General features: G+C 43.6%; 1 protein-coding gene across 9 annotated transcripts in view; it reads right to left on the bottom strand.

Moving 5' to 3' along the window:
• The window catches only part of ccdc66 (coiled-coil domain containing 66), a 79,390-nt gene that overhangs the window by 27,008 nt on the left and 38,172 nt on the right, over positions 1-14,210 (bottom strand). For all 9 annotated transcript variants that reach the window (XR_007249250.2, XR_007249251.2, XM_048547891.1 and 6 more), the window contains 2 exons: positions 8,618-8,880; positions 3,448-3,532 (listed from right to left, as the gene is read on the bottom strand). Coding sequence is in view for 7 of the 9 variants with exons in the window: in XM_048547891.1 (XP_048403848.1) it covers positions 3,448-3,532; positions 8,618-8,880 (348 nt within the window). In the remaining 2 variants the exon portion in view is untranslated. The remainder of the gene's footprint in view (positions 1-3,447; positions 3,533-8,617; positions 8,881-14,210) is intronic.

Below are 14,210 nucleotides of genomic sequence, written 5' to 3'. Positions count from 1 at the left end.
TGCATAGAGACTGTACTTCAAATAACAATGATAGACATCCAGGATCCTCATCATAGTAACCTCCAGAAACTATAAAGAACAAAACTGTCCAAGTGGGGAGCTTATGGTACACAGTATATGAAATTCAGAAATAATTATTCAGATCCAAGTATTGGGCTCAACAGCTTTAAGAAGTCCATAGTTTGAAAAAGGAGAAAACTGTCCAGGAATAAAAACCAGCAGCTACTTGTGGAGTTGATGAGATTAGAAAAACTGGTTTTGTTCTCTTGACAGCAAGAGCAACAGAAGGTTTGATTTATTACAGGAATCCAAAATTCTGAGAGATTACAGTGGAATAAAGAAAATGTGTTTCGATGGTGACAGAAGGAACCTTAAAAAGAGAATTGGATATTTACCATCAATAATATCTGACAAAGCTCAAGTCAAGGGGTTGATGGATTACTTTCTGTATGTCTGGATAAGTTCAGTTCTTCCAAAAATAAAACTGAAGCTTATTACTATCCAGGACAAAGCAGTCCATTTAACCGTCATCTCACCAATAAATGAAGCATTTGATCCCTCACTACCATCAAATAGTGGCCACAGTTTGCACTAACTACAAGATGCACTGCAACAATTTAAGAAGCGTCCTTTGATATGACTTTCCAAATGTGCAAGGTCTACCACCTACAAGAATAGCACAACACACAAGGGAACATCACCATCTGCAATAGTGATAATGGGAACTGCAGATGCTGGAGAATCCAAGATAATAAAATGTGAGGCTGGATGAACACAGCAGGCCCAGCAGCATCTCAGGAGCACAAAGGCTGACGTTTCGGGCCTAGACCCTTCATCAGAGAGGGGGATGGGGAGAGGGAATTGGAATAAATAGGGAGAGAGGGGGAGGCGGACCGAAGATGGAGAGAAAAGAAGATAGGTGGGGAGGTAGGGAGGGGATAGGTCAGTCCAGGGAAGACGGACAGGTCAAGGAGGTGGGATGAGGTTAGTAGGTAGGAGATGGAGGTGCGGCTTGGGGTGGGAGGAAGGGATGGGTGAGAGGAAGAACAGGTTAGGGAGGCAGAGACTGGTTGGACTGGTTTTGGGATGCAGTGGGTGGAGGTGAAGAGCTGGGCTGGTTGTGTGGTGCAGTGGGGGGAGGGGATGAACTGGGCTGGTTTTGGGATGCGGTGGGGGAAGGGGAGATTTTGAAGCTGGTGAAGTCCACATTGATACCATTGGGCTGCAGAGTTCCCAAGCGGAATGTGAGTTGCTGTTCCTGCAACCTTCGGGTGGCATCATTGTGACACTGCAGGAGGCCCATGATGGACATGTCATCTAAAGAATGGGAGGGAGTGGAAATGGTTTGCGACTGGGAGGTGCAGTTGTTCATTGCGAACCGAGCGGAGGCGTTCTGCAAAGTGGTCCCCAAGCCTCCGCTTGGTTTCTTCAACGTAGAGGACGCCACACCGGGTACAGTGGATGCAGTACACCACATTAAGCAGAGGTTCACCTGCACATCTGCCAATGTGGAAAGTCATCTTGGGGCCTGGGATAGGGGTGAGGGAGGAGGTGTGGGGGCAAGTGTAGCATTTCCTGCGATTGCAGGGGAAGGTGCCGGGTGTGGTGGGGTTGGAGGGCAGTGTGGAGCGAACAAGGGAGTCATGGAGAGAGCGGTCTCTCCAGAAAGCAGACAGGGGTGGGGATGGGAAAATGTCTTGGGTGGTGGGGTCGGATTGTAGATGGCGGAAGTGTCGGAGGATGATGCGTTGTATCCGGAGGTTGATGGGGTGTTGTGTGAGAACGAGGGGGATCCTCTTTGGGCGGTTGTGGCGGGGGCGGGGTGTGAGGGATGTGTTGCGGGAAATGCAGGAGACGCGGTCAAGGGCGTTCTCGACCAAATCCCAAAACCAGCCCAGTTCGTCCCCTCCCCCCACTGCACCACACAACAAGCCCAGCTCTTCACCTCCACCCACTGCATCCCAAAACCAGTCCAACCAGTCTCTGCCTCCCTAACCTGTTCTTCCTCTCACCCATCCCTTCCTCCCACCCCAAGCCGCACCTCCATCTCCTACCTACTAACCTCATCCCACCTCCTTGACCTGTCCGTCTTCCCTGGACTGACCTATCCCCTCCCTACCTATCTTCTTTTCTCTCCATCTTCGGTCTGCCTCTCCCTCTCTCCCTATTTATTCCAGAACCCTCACCCCATCCCCCTCTCTGATGAAGGGTCTAGGCCCGAAACGTCAGCTTTTGTGCTCCTGAGATGCTGCTGGGCCTGCTGTGTTCATCCAGCCTCACATTTTATTATCACCATCTGCAAGTACTGCACCAAACCACACGCCCTCCTGACTTGAACCTACATTCCTATTCCTTCACAGGCACATCAAAACCCAAGAACTGCTTTCCCACTAATGCTGTGGATGCACTTTCACCACATGACTGCAGTATTTCAAGAAGACAGCTCACCATCATCTTCTCAAATGCTATTAGTGATCGGTTAATGCTGACCTAACGTTAATGCTAGCAATGCTCAAATCTAATGATTAGGATTGCAGGGATACGTCGGCATACAGGAGTGGAAATAAAGAGTGGCATCGGCTGAGGTCAAAGGTGTGCACCAATTCCTTTCTAGAATCCTTCAAGCTAGAACAAATTTTAAATTTAACCAGCGTGATAATATGACCAATTCACTCGGCTTGGCTTGCATCTGATAGTAGTAGAATCAATTCAGCCAGGTTTGTTTTGTTAAGGATAACAGATTTAAAACTTGAACAAACAGGCAAAGATTATTAATTTTACAAAATTTAGCATGTGCCAAGATAGAAATGACTCATATTCTAACATACCAAACATGAAGCAAATATGGGTGACAGTGATGCTGCAATCCTACAGATTCCTCAGCAATTGACTCCCAGGTCTTAGTTATACAGTGGATCACCAAATCTAATTAAAACTACACAAGGGATTATGATTCTTGTCTGAACTATCTGTACCACCAAATATTATGTTTGCTTAAGTGCTGCCTTCTGCAATACAAAATGATGTAACAAAATAATGGAATTCACCATGGTAGACATAAGTATAATATGCTGAATCATCTCCCCCTGTGTTTTTAGATTTTACAATTCTTTTGACACTGGTCAGAGATAAACTTGTGTATGGATTGTATCACATTGTTTCACCTTTGGGTTTGTGGGTATCCACCTTTGTGGATATGGATGCATAAATTAAGGAAATCTGCTGGAAATTTTGAAATTAACATGACTTTCTTGGCGTTTTTGATCTCTTGACCGATTCCATAAATTGTTATTCTTCAAAATGACAAAGGAGGAGTCAAAAGATCATTCTACATATTTTGAAACTTGAAAATACTGTCAGCAAACCACACTATGAAAAAAGTATAAAAGTGACATGATTTTAATAATGCATGCATGAGATTTGTTTCCTTAAAGATCATATGATCACCTGGTGTTCCAGTTGCTTTTTTCGACGCAAATCTCGTTCTTCAATCTGTGCTGGGTCTAATAAGGCAGTCATTGATCGCAAAAAGCTGAAATATAGTATTATTGAAAAACGTCACATGTTCTTTTTAGATTTGGTAATGTTGAAAGCATGAGAAACCTAAAAAAAGTATTAAAATAATGTATCACCTGACTGTCAATTGTGATAGACTAGTCTATTAGATATAACTCAAACAAACACGCTTAAATTATTGACCAAAAGGTTTAGACTGCACAGTTACATGACTTATCGTTTGATATTCGCAAGTTAACTTCAGGTAAATATGGGTACTAACAATGGTCAAACCCATCATAGTGTACATCAAATAGCATGTGATTAAACAGATCCCACAGAGTTTTCAGCAAATCCCTGTGGTCCCATGATAGTGACATTGTGACAGTTAAATGAGTTAGTGATTTTCAAAGGACAACTCTGCACTTTCAACAACTGAGTCCTGAACTCTTTCAAAAGCTATTTGGCCATGACTACCTCAATGGCTGCTCATGTTCTTCTGGTTCTCTTCCTTTCCTGGGATTACACTTTTCTGGATTCTTGATAACTGCATTCTGGCAATTAGTTATAAGGTCAACTCGAGCTTTTCACGAACAGCAAGTTACATCAAGTTAGTATTTTCCCTGGATTTTTCTTGAACTTTCATTTCACTCTTTGGCTCAGAGAAAATACTGCTTGTGAACTTTCAACTAGAACTCTCTACTGTACTGAATTTTCAACTGTGTACAAACGTCCTTTGAACGTTTTGCATCTCTGAGGACTTACTTGAGTTTTTCACGGGAGCTAAGCAACTACTCTAGAACTATTCTGAGCCTCAACCATACAGAACCTGATGAAAGCTAACAGAAGCCCTGCCTAACATGGCGTCTGCTTCTCTCTCTCTCTCTCTTGCATCTACACTCATTGCCATCACCTCTGATTATATTCCACTGGATTCTTGAAAATTGCAATCCAATACTCACTCATAAGTGATGATGGCTCGAAAAATCTTCAGTTTATATGCAGAAAATAGGGAGGTGGGTGGAGTAGGGAGTAAAATGAAAAGGATACAGCCATAAAAGAGAGAAAGGCAGTTGGACAAAGGAGTTGAGAACGATCAGGCTGGGAGGGTGATTAGTTGTTAATGGAGACTATTAGTCACTAACAACAGGTAGTGTGTAATGGTAGGTTATGTGCTAACAAGGTCTGGTGTTCGGAGTAGGGGGCTGGGACATGGCAGAGTTTAGGCACTAAAATTACTGAACTCTATATTGAATCCAGAAGGCTGTCGGGTCCCCAAACAGAAAATGAGGTGCTGTTCTTCCAGCTTGCGTTGAGCTTCACTGGAACACTGCAGCAAGCCAGATACAGAGATGTTGGCCAGGGAACAGGGTGGTGCATTAAAGTGGCAGGCAACAGGTATTTCAAGGTCTTTTTTGTGACCAGAACATAGATGTTCTGCGAAACCGTCACCCAGTATACACACTTCGTTTCCCCAATGTAGAGGGGACATTGCAGTAGACCAGATTCTGGGAAGTGCAGGTGAAGTGTTGCTTCACCTGGAAGGAATGTTTAGGCCCTTGGATACTGGGGAGGGACGAGGTAAATGGGCAGGTTTTGCACGTTTACCAGTTACAGGGGAAGGTGCCGTAGGGCTGTGGGGATGAAGGAAATGCGGACCAGGGTGTCCCAGAGGGAATGGTCCCTGAGGAAAGTGGACAAGGGAGAGAAGGGGAATATGTGTCTGGTGGTGGCATCTCACTGGAGGTGGCGGAAATGGCTTCTGATGAGCTTCTGGATGTGGATGTTGGTGGGATGGTAGGTAAGGACAAGTGGAACCCTATCACTGTTGCAGGACGGAAAGAGAAGGAGTGAGGGCGCAAGTGTGGGAGATGGGTCACACCTGGTCGAGGACCCTGTGCTAGGGAAACCACAATGCTCTTAGAGAGAATTCCAGGATTTTTACCCAGAGTCAGTGGATGAACAGAGATATATTTCCAACTCAGTGTGCTGAGGGCCTTGGAGGGGAACATGAAGGTGTTGTTGCTCCCATGTACCTGCTGCCCACGTCCTTCTAGATACAAATGACTGTGGGGCAGGAAGGTGCTGTCTAAGGATTTTTGATGAATTTCTACAATGCATCTTGGAGACAGTACACACGTCTGCAACTGAGCGTTGGTGGGAGGGAGTTGATGCTTTTGGGTGTGCTGTCAATCTAGCAGCTGCTTTAATTTGGGATGATGTTAAGCACCTTGAATGCTGTTGGAGCTATGCTCATCCAGGCAACGAATATTCAATTACACTGCTGATTTTTATTTTAATAAAATACTGCCTCAAGATTTATCTATACTAACTCTTCTGGTTCTCTATAGCTGACAGTGCCATAATAGTTGCTATTTTGTTTGAGCAATTTGAACATTTTCAGCTGTAATTACACTTGTGCAATTGTTTGGCATTTCTTCAAAAACTTGTTCACAAGATGTGGGTGTCTCCGACTATGCCAGTGTTTATTGTCCATCCTTAACTGCCTTTGATGAAGTAGTGTTGAGCTGCCTTTGTGAACCATTACAGACAACCTGGTGTAGGTATACCCATCATGTTGTTTGGGGGCGGGGGAGGGGGGAATGTATGTTCTAGCTGTTAACCCAGTGACAGTGAAGAAACAGCAATATGGTTCCATGTCAGGATGGTGTTCGACCTGAAGAGCAACTTGCAAGCAGTGGGTGTTCCTCTGATTTTGCTGCCACTGTCGTCCTAGGTAGCAGAGGCTGAAAGTTTGGAAGTTGCTGTTGATGTTGCCTTGGTGAGTTGCTGCACTGCCAAAGGAATGAATATTGAAAACGGTGGATGAGTTCCAGTCAAGCATTCTTCTTTAAACCGAGTTGAGCTTGGAGCGTTGTTGGAGCTGCACTCATTTAGGCAAGTGAAGAATGTTTGATCACACTCCTGCTTTGTGTCTTATAGGCGGAAGACAGGCATTGTGGAGACAGGAGCCAAATTACTTGCTGCAGAAGTCCTTGCCTCTGATCTCAGTTGCCACTGTATTTACATATCTGGTCAGTTCAGTTTCTGGTCAACAGTAACCCTCTGAAGATTAATAGTAGGGGATTCAGTGACAGCAATGCTGTTGAATATCAAGGGGAGAGGGTTAGATTCTTAGATGTTGGAGATTGTTATGATATAGCATGTAAATGGTTGAATAGCATGGTTGTTATTCTATGTTTGTCTTGCTATATATGTATAAGTATCTGAGGAGTGGTGAATGGTATTGAACATTGTGCAGTCATCAGTGAACATTTCCAACTTGAAGAGAGCTTTTCATGATTTCCATTAACTCCAATATTGCTCCTTTGTTCCACACCTGATCAAATGCTGCCTTCATGTCAAGGGTAGTCAATCTCACCCCACCTCTGTAGTTGAGTTCTTCTGTCTATGTTTAGAGCAATGCTTAATGAGGACAGGAGTTGAGCCTTAATGTAGAATCCTGGCCTGAGAGACAGTGAACTCGAGCACTGCTCAAGAGCATTATCAACAACCTCTTTCATCACTTTGCTAATTATGGAGCGTAGACAGATACGACAGTAAATTGTCCAGACTGGAGTTATATAGAAACATAGAAAACAGGAGCAGGGAGGAGGCCATTCGGCCCTTCGAGCCTGCACTGCCATTCTTCACTATCATGGCTGATGGTCCAACTCAATAACCTAATCCTGTTTTCTCCCCATAACCTCTGATCCTATTTACCTCAACTGCTAGATCTAGTCACCTCTTGAATACATTCAATGCTTTGCCATCAACTACTTCCAGTGATAATGAATTCCAAAGGCTCTTTGGGTGAAGAAATGTCTCCTCATCTCCATCCTACACGGTCTACTCCGGATCCTCAAACTGTGGCCAGTGGTTCTGGACACACCCACCATCAGGAACATCCTCCTTGCATCTACCCTTTCCAATCCTGTTAGAATTTTATAAATCTCTACAAAGACCGCCACCCCCACCCCCTCCCCCTCATTCGTCTAAACTCTATTTGTCCTTTTTTTTTAAATGAACAGAACATACTTGTGAAATCTTCCATTTTGGTAGGTAGGTGCCAACTGGAACAGTTCAGCTAGGGCATCGGTGATAGCAAGGACTGCAGATGCTGGAGTCAGAGTCAATACAGTGTGGAGCTACAGCGAGAGGAACACAGCAGGTCAGGCAGCATCAGAGAAGCAAGACAGAGTCGATGTTTCGTTTCAGGACACGTCGTCAGGACTGGGTGAAAGTCCTGACCCGAAACGCTCCTGCGATGCTGCCTGACCCTCCGTGTTCCTCCAGCTCCACACAAGATTGACTTGACTTAGCTACGGGCATGGTTGGTTCTGCAGTTCACATCTTCAATGCTACTGCCAGGATGTTGTTAGGGTCTATAGCCTTTCTCGTGCCATTAGCTATTTCTTAATATCATGTGGAGTAAATCAAACTGGCTGAAGACTGGCACGTGTGATGCTGGGGATCTCAGGTGAAGACAGAAAAGGCTCATAATATGACAAAGAAGCATGCAATTACTTCAGCCATGACTTCTGTCATTATGCAAAAAATAAAACTTAACGTGCTTCACGCAAATATGGCAAAACAAACTTCAAAAGTGCACCGAAAATACTATTAGAATAAATGACCAAAAGATAGATTTTATAGAAGTGTCTTAAAATGAGGAATGAGACATTATGAAGTGAAGAGGTTCAAGAAGGGAATCCAGAGATTAAAAGGCAAAGTCATGAATGGCTAGCAATTAAAATCAATGAAATTCAGGAGGCCAGAATTAGAAGAGCACAATTATCTTTTGAGGGTTTTGGGGCTGGCAGAGATTGCAAAGATAGGAAGGTGAAGCCATGAATGGATTTGTAATCAAGGATGAAGATTTTAATGGGAAGCTGGTGTAAGTGACTGAGCACAGGTGTTATGTAACTTGGTTCAAGTCTCAGTTGGCGGTTTTGGATAACCAGCCTTACTGACCATGGAATGTAAAAGGCCAGCTAGTAACGTATTGGAATAGTCAAGTCTGAAGATAACAAAGACATGGATGAGAGTTTAAATCTTAAATGAGCGAAGGAAGTGATGGAGTCATGCAGTGGAACATACACGAGTTGTAGATGAGCCTAACCTGGTCTTCTGTGGGTTAGACAGCACATCAGGTCCCATAAATCCGCTGATGTTTTCTCTAGCTGAAGAGTTATGGTGACTGATTACAGGAACTGCATGAGTGGGAAACTGCTGTAACTCAGATGATTCAGAAGACTTTTCCAGTGTTGATTCAGAAGATTTTTCCAGTGCTGATCCAGAAGTGTTCACATAAATTGGAGTCTGCTGCTCAGGTTTCTTCTGGTAAGAATCAAAGTGCATAGCCCATCTGTTATGGTCATCACCCTATAAAACAGGAGATAGGCAATGGTTGATTATTAGAAAAGCGTACAGAAATTTTTAACCCACTCCAGCTGGCTGGATCATGGCGGTGCTTAGTTAAAAATAGCTCTACAAACACTTTGTCTATTTCTGCTAGATTTCCAAAAGATACTTACTTGAATTCTACAAAGCACTTAATGGATTCATTAATAGATGTACCTCATGTCATTAGAGCTGTAATGGCATTTTAAAAAGGTTGCTGAAACGATTACCCAACAAGGCCACCCTACTCATTAAAAATCAAAGGAGAAGAATGGGAGACCAAACTGAAATTGAAACGTTTCCACACTGAGGATAAAAGAAACAGGACAGATTCTGAAACTCATATGCCTTCTGGATTCCAAACCTTTGCAAACATTAAATGGCTTTGACCTCCTTCCCATGATTTATTTTACTACCGATATTTTATTACAAAGCTGTGTAGCGGTGATTGTGAATTGGAAGGCAGGAAGCTATAATTTGTTTGTAAAAGAAGTGATACAGGGACGATGCACTATTCTCCTTTTAAAGGGGAAATTACTTTTCTAGGCTCAGAAATTAATACAGAAAATAGATCTGCAAGCAGCTGAAGGTTACAGATAGTTCTAAAAATTGAAACATGTATCACTTGGCTGTGTGACTGAAAACCTCAGGCTTGTTTTGATATTTTGGCAACTAGCTGGAATCAGCCTATTAATTTAAACCAAGCACTTAAAAACTTAAAGTCAATTGAATTTAAATCTGGTGATGCTGATAACCGGAGACCAATCCTAGTTTAAGAAATGGATGGATCATCAAAGGTGTAAAAAAAGAAGGCATTTGGAAAATCAGGAGGGAGCTAACTCCCATCTGAACGGGTGACAGCAAACCCACCAACTGAGGAATACATATCTAGCTGTCACACAAAATCACTAAATTTTCTAAAATAGTACCATAAAAAGGCACGGCAGCACGTCTAGCTAAGAGTCCTCATTGAGGAAATTACAGAGAAAACATCTCTGATGGCAGGATCAGCAGAAGGAAGTTTGAAGGCACAGCATTCCAGAAGACACATTCTGTGTGAACTTTGAGTGTCTAAATTTACTGTTTTCTTATCTCTTGGATTTATATAAGTGGGACCTGTGTTTACTGAAACAGCACACCAGTAGAATTCCATTCAGTTATAAAATAGTTGGGAGCTTTTTTTTGGGGGGGGGGGGGGGCGGGAGAATTGTTCAGTTTGTTAGTAATTCTGCTCATTTGTTCACTGTTCAGATTAAATCAATAAATTGTTATTTGTTACTTATAAAGTGAGTATCTGGGATTCCTTTCATTTAACTCTTAACAGACTTTAACGGCAAGGCGAGCTTCTGAGTGTTTCTGTTTTAATTATTAGAAGGGAACCTCTACTCCCGCCATAACAGATTGGGTCTGACATTTTGATTTATTATCAAAAGGGGCTCGACCTCCAACCTCCCCTTTGTAACAACTTGAACACTGGAGTTGTAGTCAGCCAACTGTTTCACTTCGATCATTTTCATTGGAAGCCGCTTGGTTGCACACAAGGTCAAGGTCTCAGAACTACTGCGTTTCCAACTGACAAATCGGTCGCGCACACGTTAGTGTACACACAATGAACATTTGGAAAACAAGCATTAGCACAAGAATGATTATACTGAACAAATGAATCATTCATAGAAGCCAAAAAAAGTGACATGATTATACATTGGGAAATCATTTTTATGCCTCATCAACCTTTCCCAATTGAGTGGGAAATAAATATAACCAAAAGTTGCCTAAAGAGAAGTTCGGGGATAAAAGCAATAATTTACTTCTCTATTGTATGGCTCTACTAGTGAATCTCAATGGAATGGTTGTTGCAGGTTCTGGGATTTAAGATGTTTCAGTAAGAACAGAGAAGATGGTAAAAGGGGAGGGGGGGAAAGAGGTGTGGCATTGTTGGTCAAGGACAGTATTACAGTTGCAGGAAGGACGTTTGGGGACTCGTCAACTGAGGTAGTATGGGCTGAGGTTAGAAACAGGAAAGGAGAGGTCACCCTGTTGGGAGTTTTCTATAGGCCTCCGAATAGTTCCAGAGATGTAGAGGAAAGGATAGCAAAGATGATTCTCGATAGGAATGAGACCGACAGGGTAGTTGTCATGGGGGACTTCAACTTTCCAAATATTGACTGGGAACACTATAGTTCAAGTACTATAGATGGGTCAGTTTTTGTCCAGTGTGTGCAGGATGGCTTCCTGACACAGTATGTAGATAGGCCAACAAGGGGCGAAGCCACATTAGATTTGGTACTGGGTAATGAGCCTGGCCAGGTGTTAGATTTGGAAGTAGGTGAGCACTTTGGTGATAGCGATCACAATTCTGTTATGTTTACTTTAGTGATGGAAAGGGATAGGTGTATACCACTGGGTAAGAGTTATAGCTGGGGGAAAGGCAATTACGATGCGATTAGGCAAGATTTAGGGAGCATAGGATGGGGAAGGAAACTGCAGGGGATGGGCACATTAGAAATGTGGAGCTTATTCAAGGAAAAGCTCCTGTGTGTCCTAGATAAGTATGTACCTGTCAGGCAGGGAGGCAGCTGTACAGCCCGGGAGCCGGGGTTTACGAAGGAGGTGAAATCTCTGGTCAAGAGGAAGAAGGCGGCTTATGTTAGGATGAGATGTGAAGGCTCAGTTAGGGCGCTTGAGGGCTATGAGGTAGCCAGGAAAGACCTTAAAGAGAGAGCTCAAAAGAGCCAGGAGGAGACATGAGAAGTTTTTGGCGGATAGGATCAGGGTAAACCCTCAGGCTTTCTATCAGTATTTAAGGAATAAAAGAATGACGAAAGTAAGATTAGGGCCAATCAAGGATAGTAGTGGGAAGTTGTGTGTGGAGTCAGATGAGATAGGGGAAGCACTAAATGAATATTTTTCAACAGTATTCACTCTAGAAAACGACAATGTTGTCGAGGAGAATACGGAGATACAGGCTACTAGACTAGGTGGGATTGAGGTTCACAAGGAAGAGGTATTAGAAATCCTACAGAGGGTGAAGATAAATAAGTCCCCTGGGCCAGATGGGATTTATCCTAGGATCCTCTGGGAAGCCAGGGAGGAGATTGCCAAGCCTTTGGCATTGATCTTTAACTCATCATTGTCTACAGGAATAGAGCCAGAAGACTGGAGGATAGCAAATGTGGTTCCCCTGTTCAAGAAGGGGAGTAGAGACAACCCTGGTAATTATAGACCAGTGGGCCCTACCTCATTTGTTGGTAAAGTGTTGGAAAAGGTTATAAGGGACAGGATTTATAATCATCTAAAAAAAGAATAAATTGATTAGGGATAGTCAGCACGGTTTTGTGAAGGGAAGGTAGTGTCTCACAAACCTTATTGAGTTCTTTGCGAAGGTGACCAAACAGGTAGATGAGAGTAAACCCGTTGATGTGGTGTACATGGATGTCAGCAAGGCGTTCGATAAGGTTCCCCACAATAGGCTATTATACAAAATGCAGAGGAATGGCATTGTGGGAGATATAGCAGTTTGGATCGGAAATTGGCTTGCTGAAAGAAGACAGAGGGTGGTAGTTGATGGGAAATGTTCATCCTGGAGACCAGTTACTAGTGGTGTACTGCAAGGGTCGGTGTTGGGTCCACTGCTGTTTGTCATTTATAAAAATGACATGGATGAGGGTGTAGAAGGATGGGTTAGTAAATTTGCAGACGACACTAAGGTCGGCGGAGTTGTGGATAGTGACAAAGGATGCTGTAGTTTGCAGAGAGACATAGATAAGCCGCAGAGATAGGCTGAGAGGTGGCAAATGGAGTTTAATGCAGACAAGTGTGACGTGATGCACTTTGGTAGGAGTAACCGGAAGGCAAAGTACTGGGCTAATGGTAAGATTCTTAGTAATGTAGATGAGCAGAGAGATCTCGGTGTCTATGTACACAGATCCTTGAAAGTTAACAGCCCTGTCAACCTGGGTGGCAAGAAGGCATAGAGTGTTTTAGCTTTTATTAGAGGGATCGAGCTCCGGAACCAAGAGGTTACGCTGAAGCTGTACAAACTCTGGTGCGGCCGCACTTGGAGTATTGTGTACAGTTCTGGTCACCGCATTATAAGAAGGATGTGGAAGCTTTGGAAAGGGTGCAGAGGAGATTTACTAGGATGTTGCCTGGTATGGAGGGAAGGTCTTACGAGGAAAGGCTGAGGGACTTGAGGCCATTTTCGTTAGAGAGAAGAAGGTTGAGAGGTGACTTAATTGAAACATATAAAATAATCAGAGGGTTAGATAGGGAGAGCCTTTTTCCTAGGATGGTGATGGCGAGCACGAGGGGGCATAGCTTTAAATTGAGGGGTGAAAGATATAGGACAGATGTTAGAGGTACTTTCTTTACTCAGAGGGTAGTAAGGGAATGGAACGCTTTGCCTGCAACGGTAGTAGATTCGCCAACTTTCGGTACATTTCAGTCGTCATTGGATAAGCATATGGACGTACATGGAATAGTGTAGGTTAGATAGGCTTGAGATCGGTATGACAGGTTGTCACAACATCGAGGGCTGAAGGGCCTGTACTGTGCTGTAATGTTCTATGTTCTATAATGTTCTATGTTCAATGTAAATTTCCTTCCAATTAATTAAATAAACTCCAACTAGCACAGGAACAGAAACAGAAGTTGCTGGAAAAGCTCAGCAGGTCTGGCAGCATCTGTGAAGAAGAAAAAGTCAAAGTTAACACTTCGGGTCCAGTCACCCTTCCTCACAACTAATGGTAGCTGGGAAAATGTTGGTTTATATGCAGAAAATAGGGAGGGGGTTTGGGGTAGGGAGTGAGTGATAGGTTAAAAAGGTTCATCCGTCATGTTTTGATTCCTCCCAGGATCACATATCTCCGTGACATTCAACGTTCCATGGACAGCTGCTCTCGGTGCATCCTGAGATCCATACTCAGTGCCATGTGGCATCACATGCCCTCTTTGGACGTTTCTCTCTAACAGCATCACAACGCACTGGCTCAGGGTTGCACCGCTCCACCATTCCATTTCATCCTCCAGCTCATTCAACAATTTTTTTCAATTTTCTTTTAGGCATTAAGGCCCACAAGACACAGCAACTCAGAGATACCCATGGCCCTCTGGAACCTTCCTCTCCCTCCTTTCTTTCTGACTCCATTCCCTCCCAAAGCCCTAACTTGTATCAGGTATTCATCATTCCTCCTAACCTTCCGTTCTCCAATGTCTAACATTCTGTACCCAGCAAAGGCCTCAGCTTTATTCCTTTGCATCCCCACCTTGACGAATTTCAGGCACAACATGATGTTGAAGTCTTTTTCTCCTGT

Source organism: Stegostoma tigrinum, chromosome 11 (assembly GCF_030684315.1).
Source record: "Stegostoma tigrinum isolate sSteTig4 chromosome 11, sSteTig4.hap1, whole genome shotgun sequence".
Classification (NCBI taxonomy): Eukaryota; Metazoa; Chordata; class Chondrichthyes; order Orectolobiformes; family Stegostomatidae; genus Stegostoma; species Stegostoma tigrinum.
Note: the sequence above shows the minus strand (reverse complement) of the source record. Positions and strands in the feature narration are given on the sequence as shown.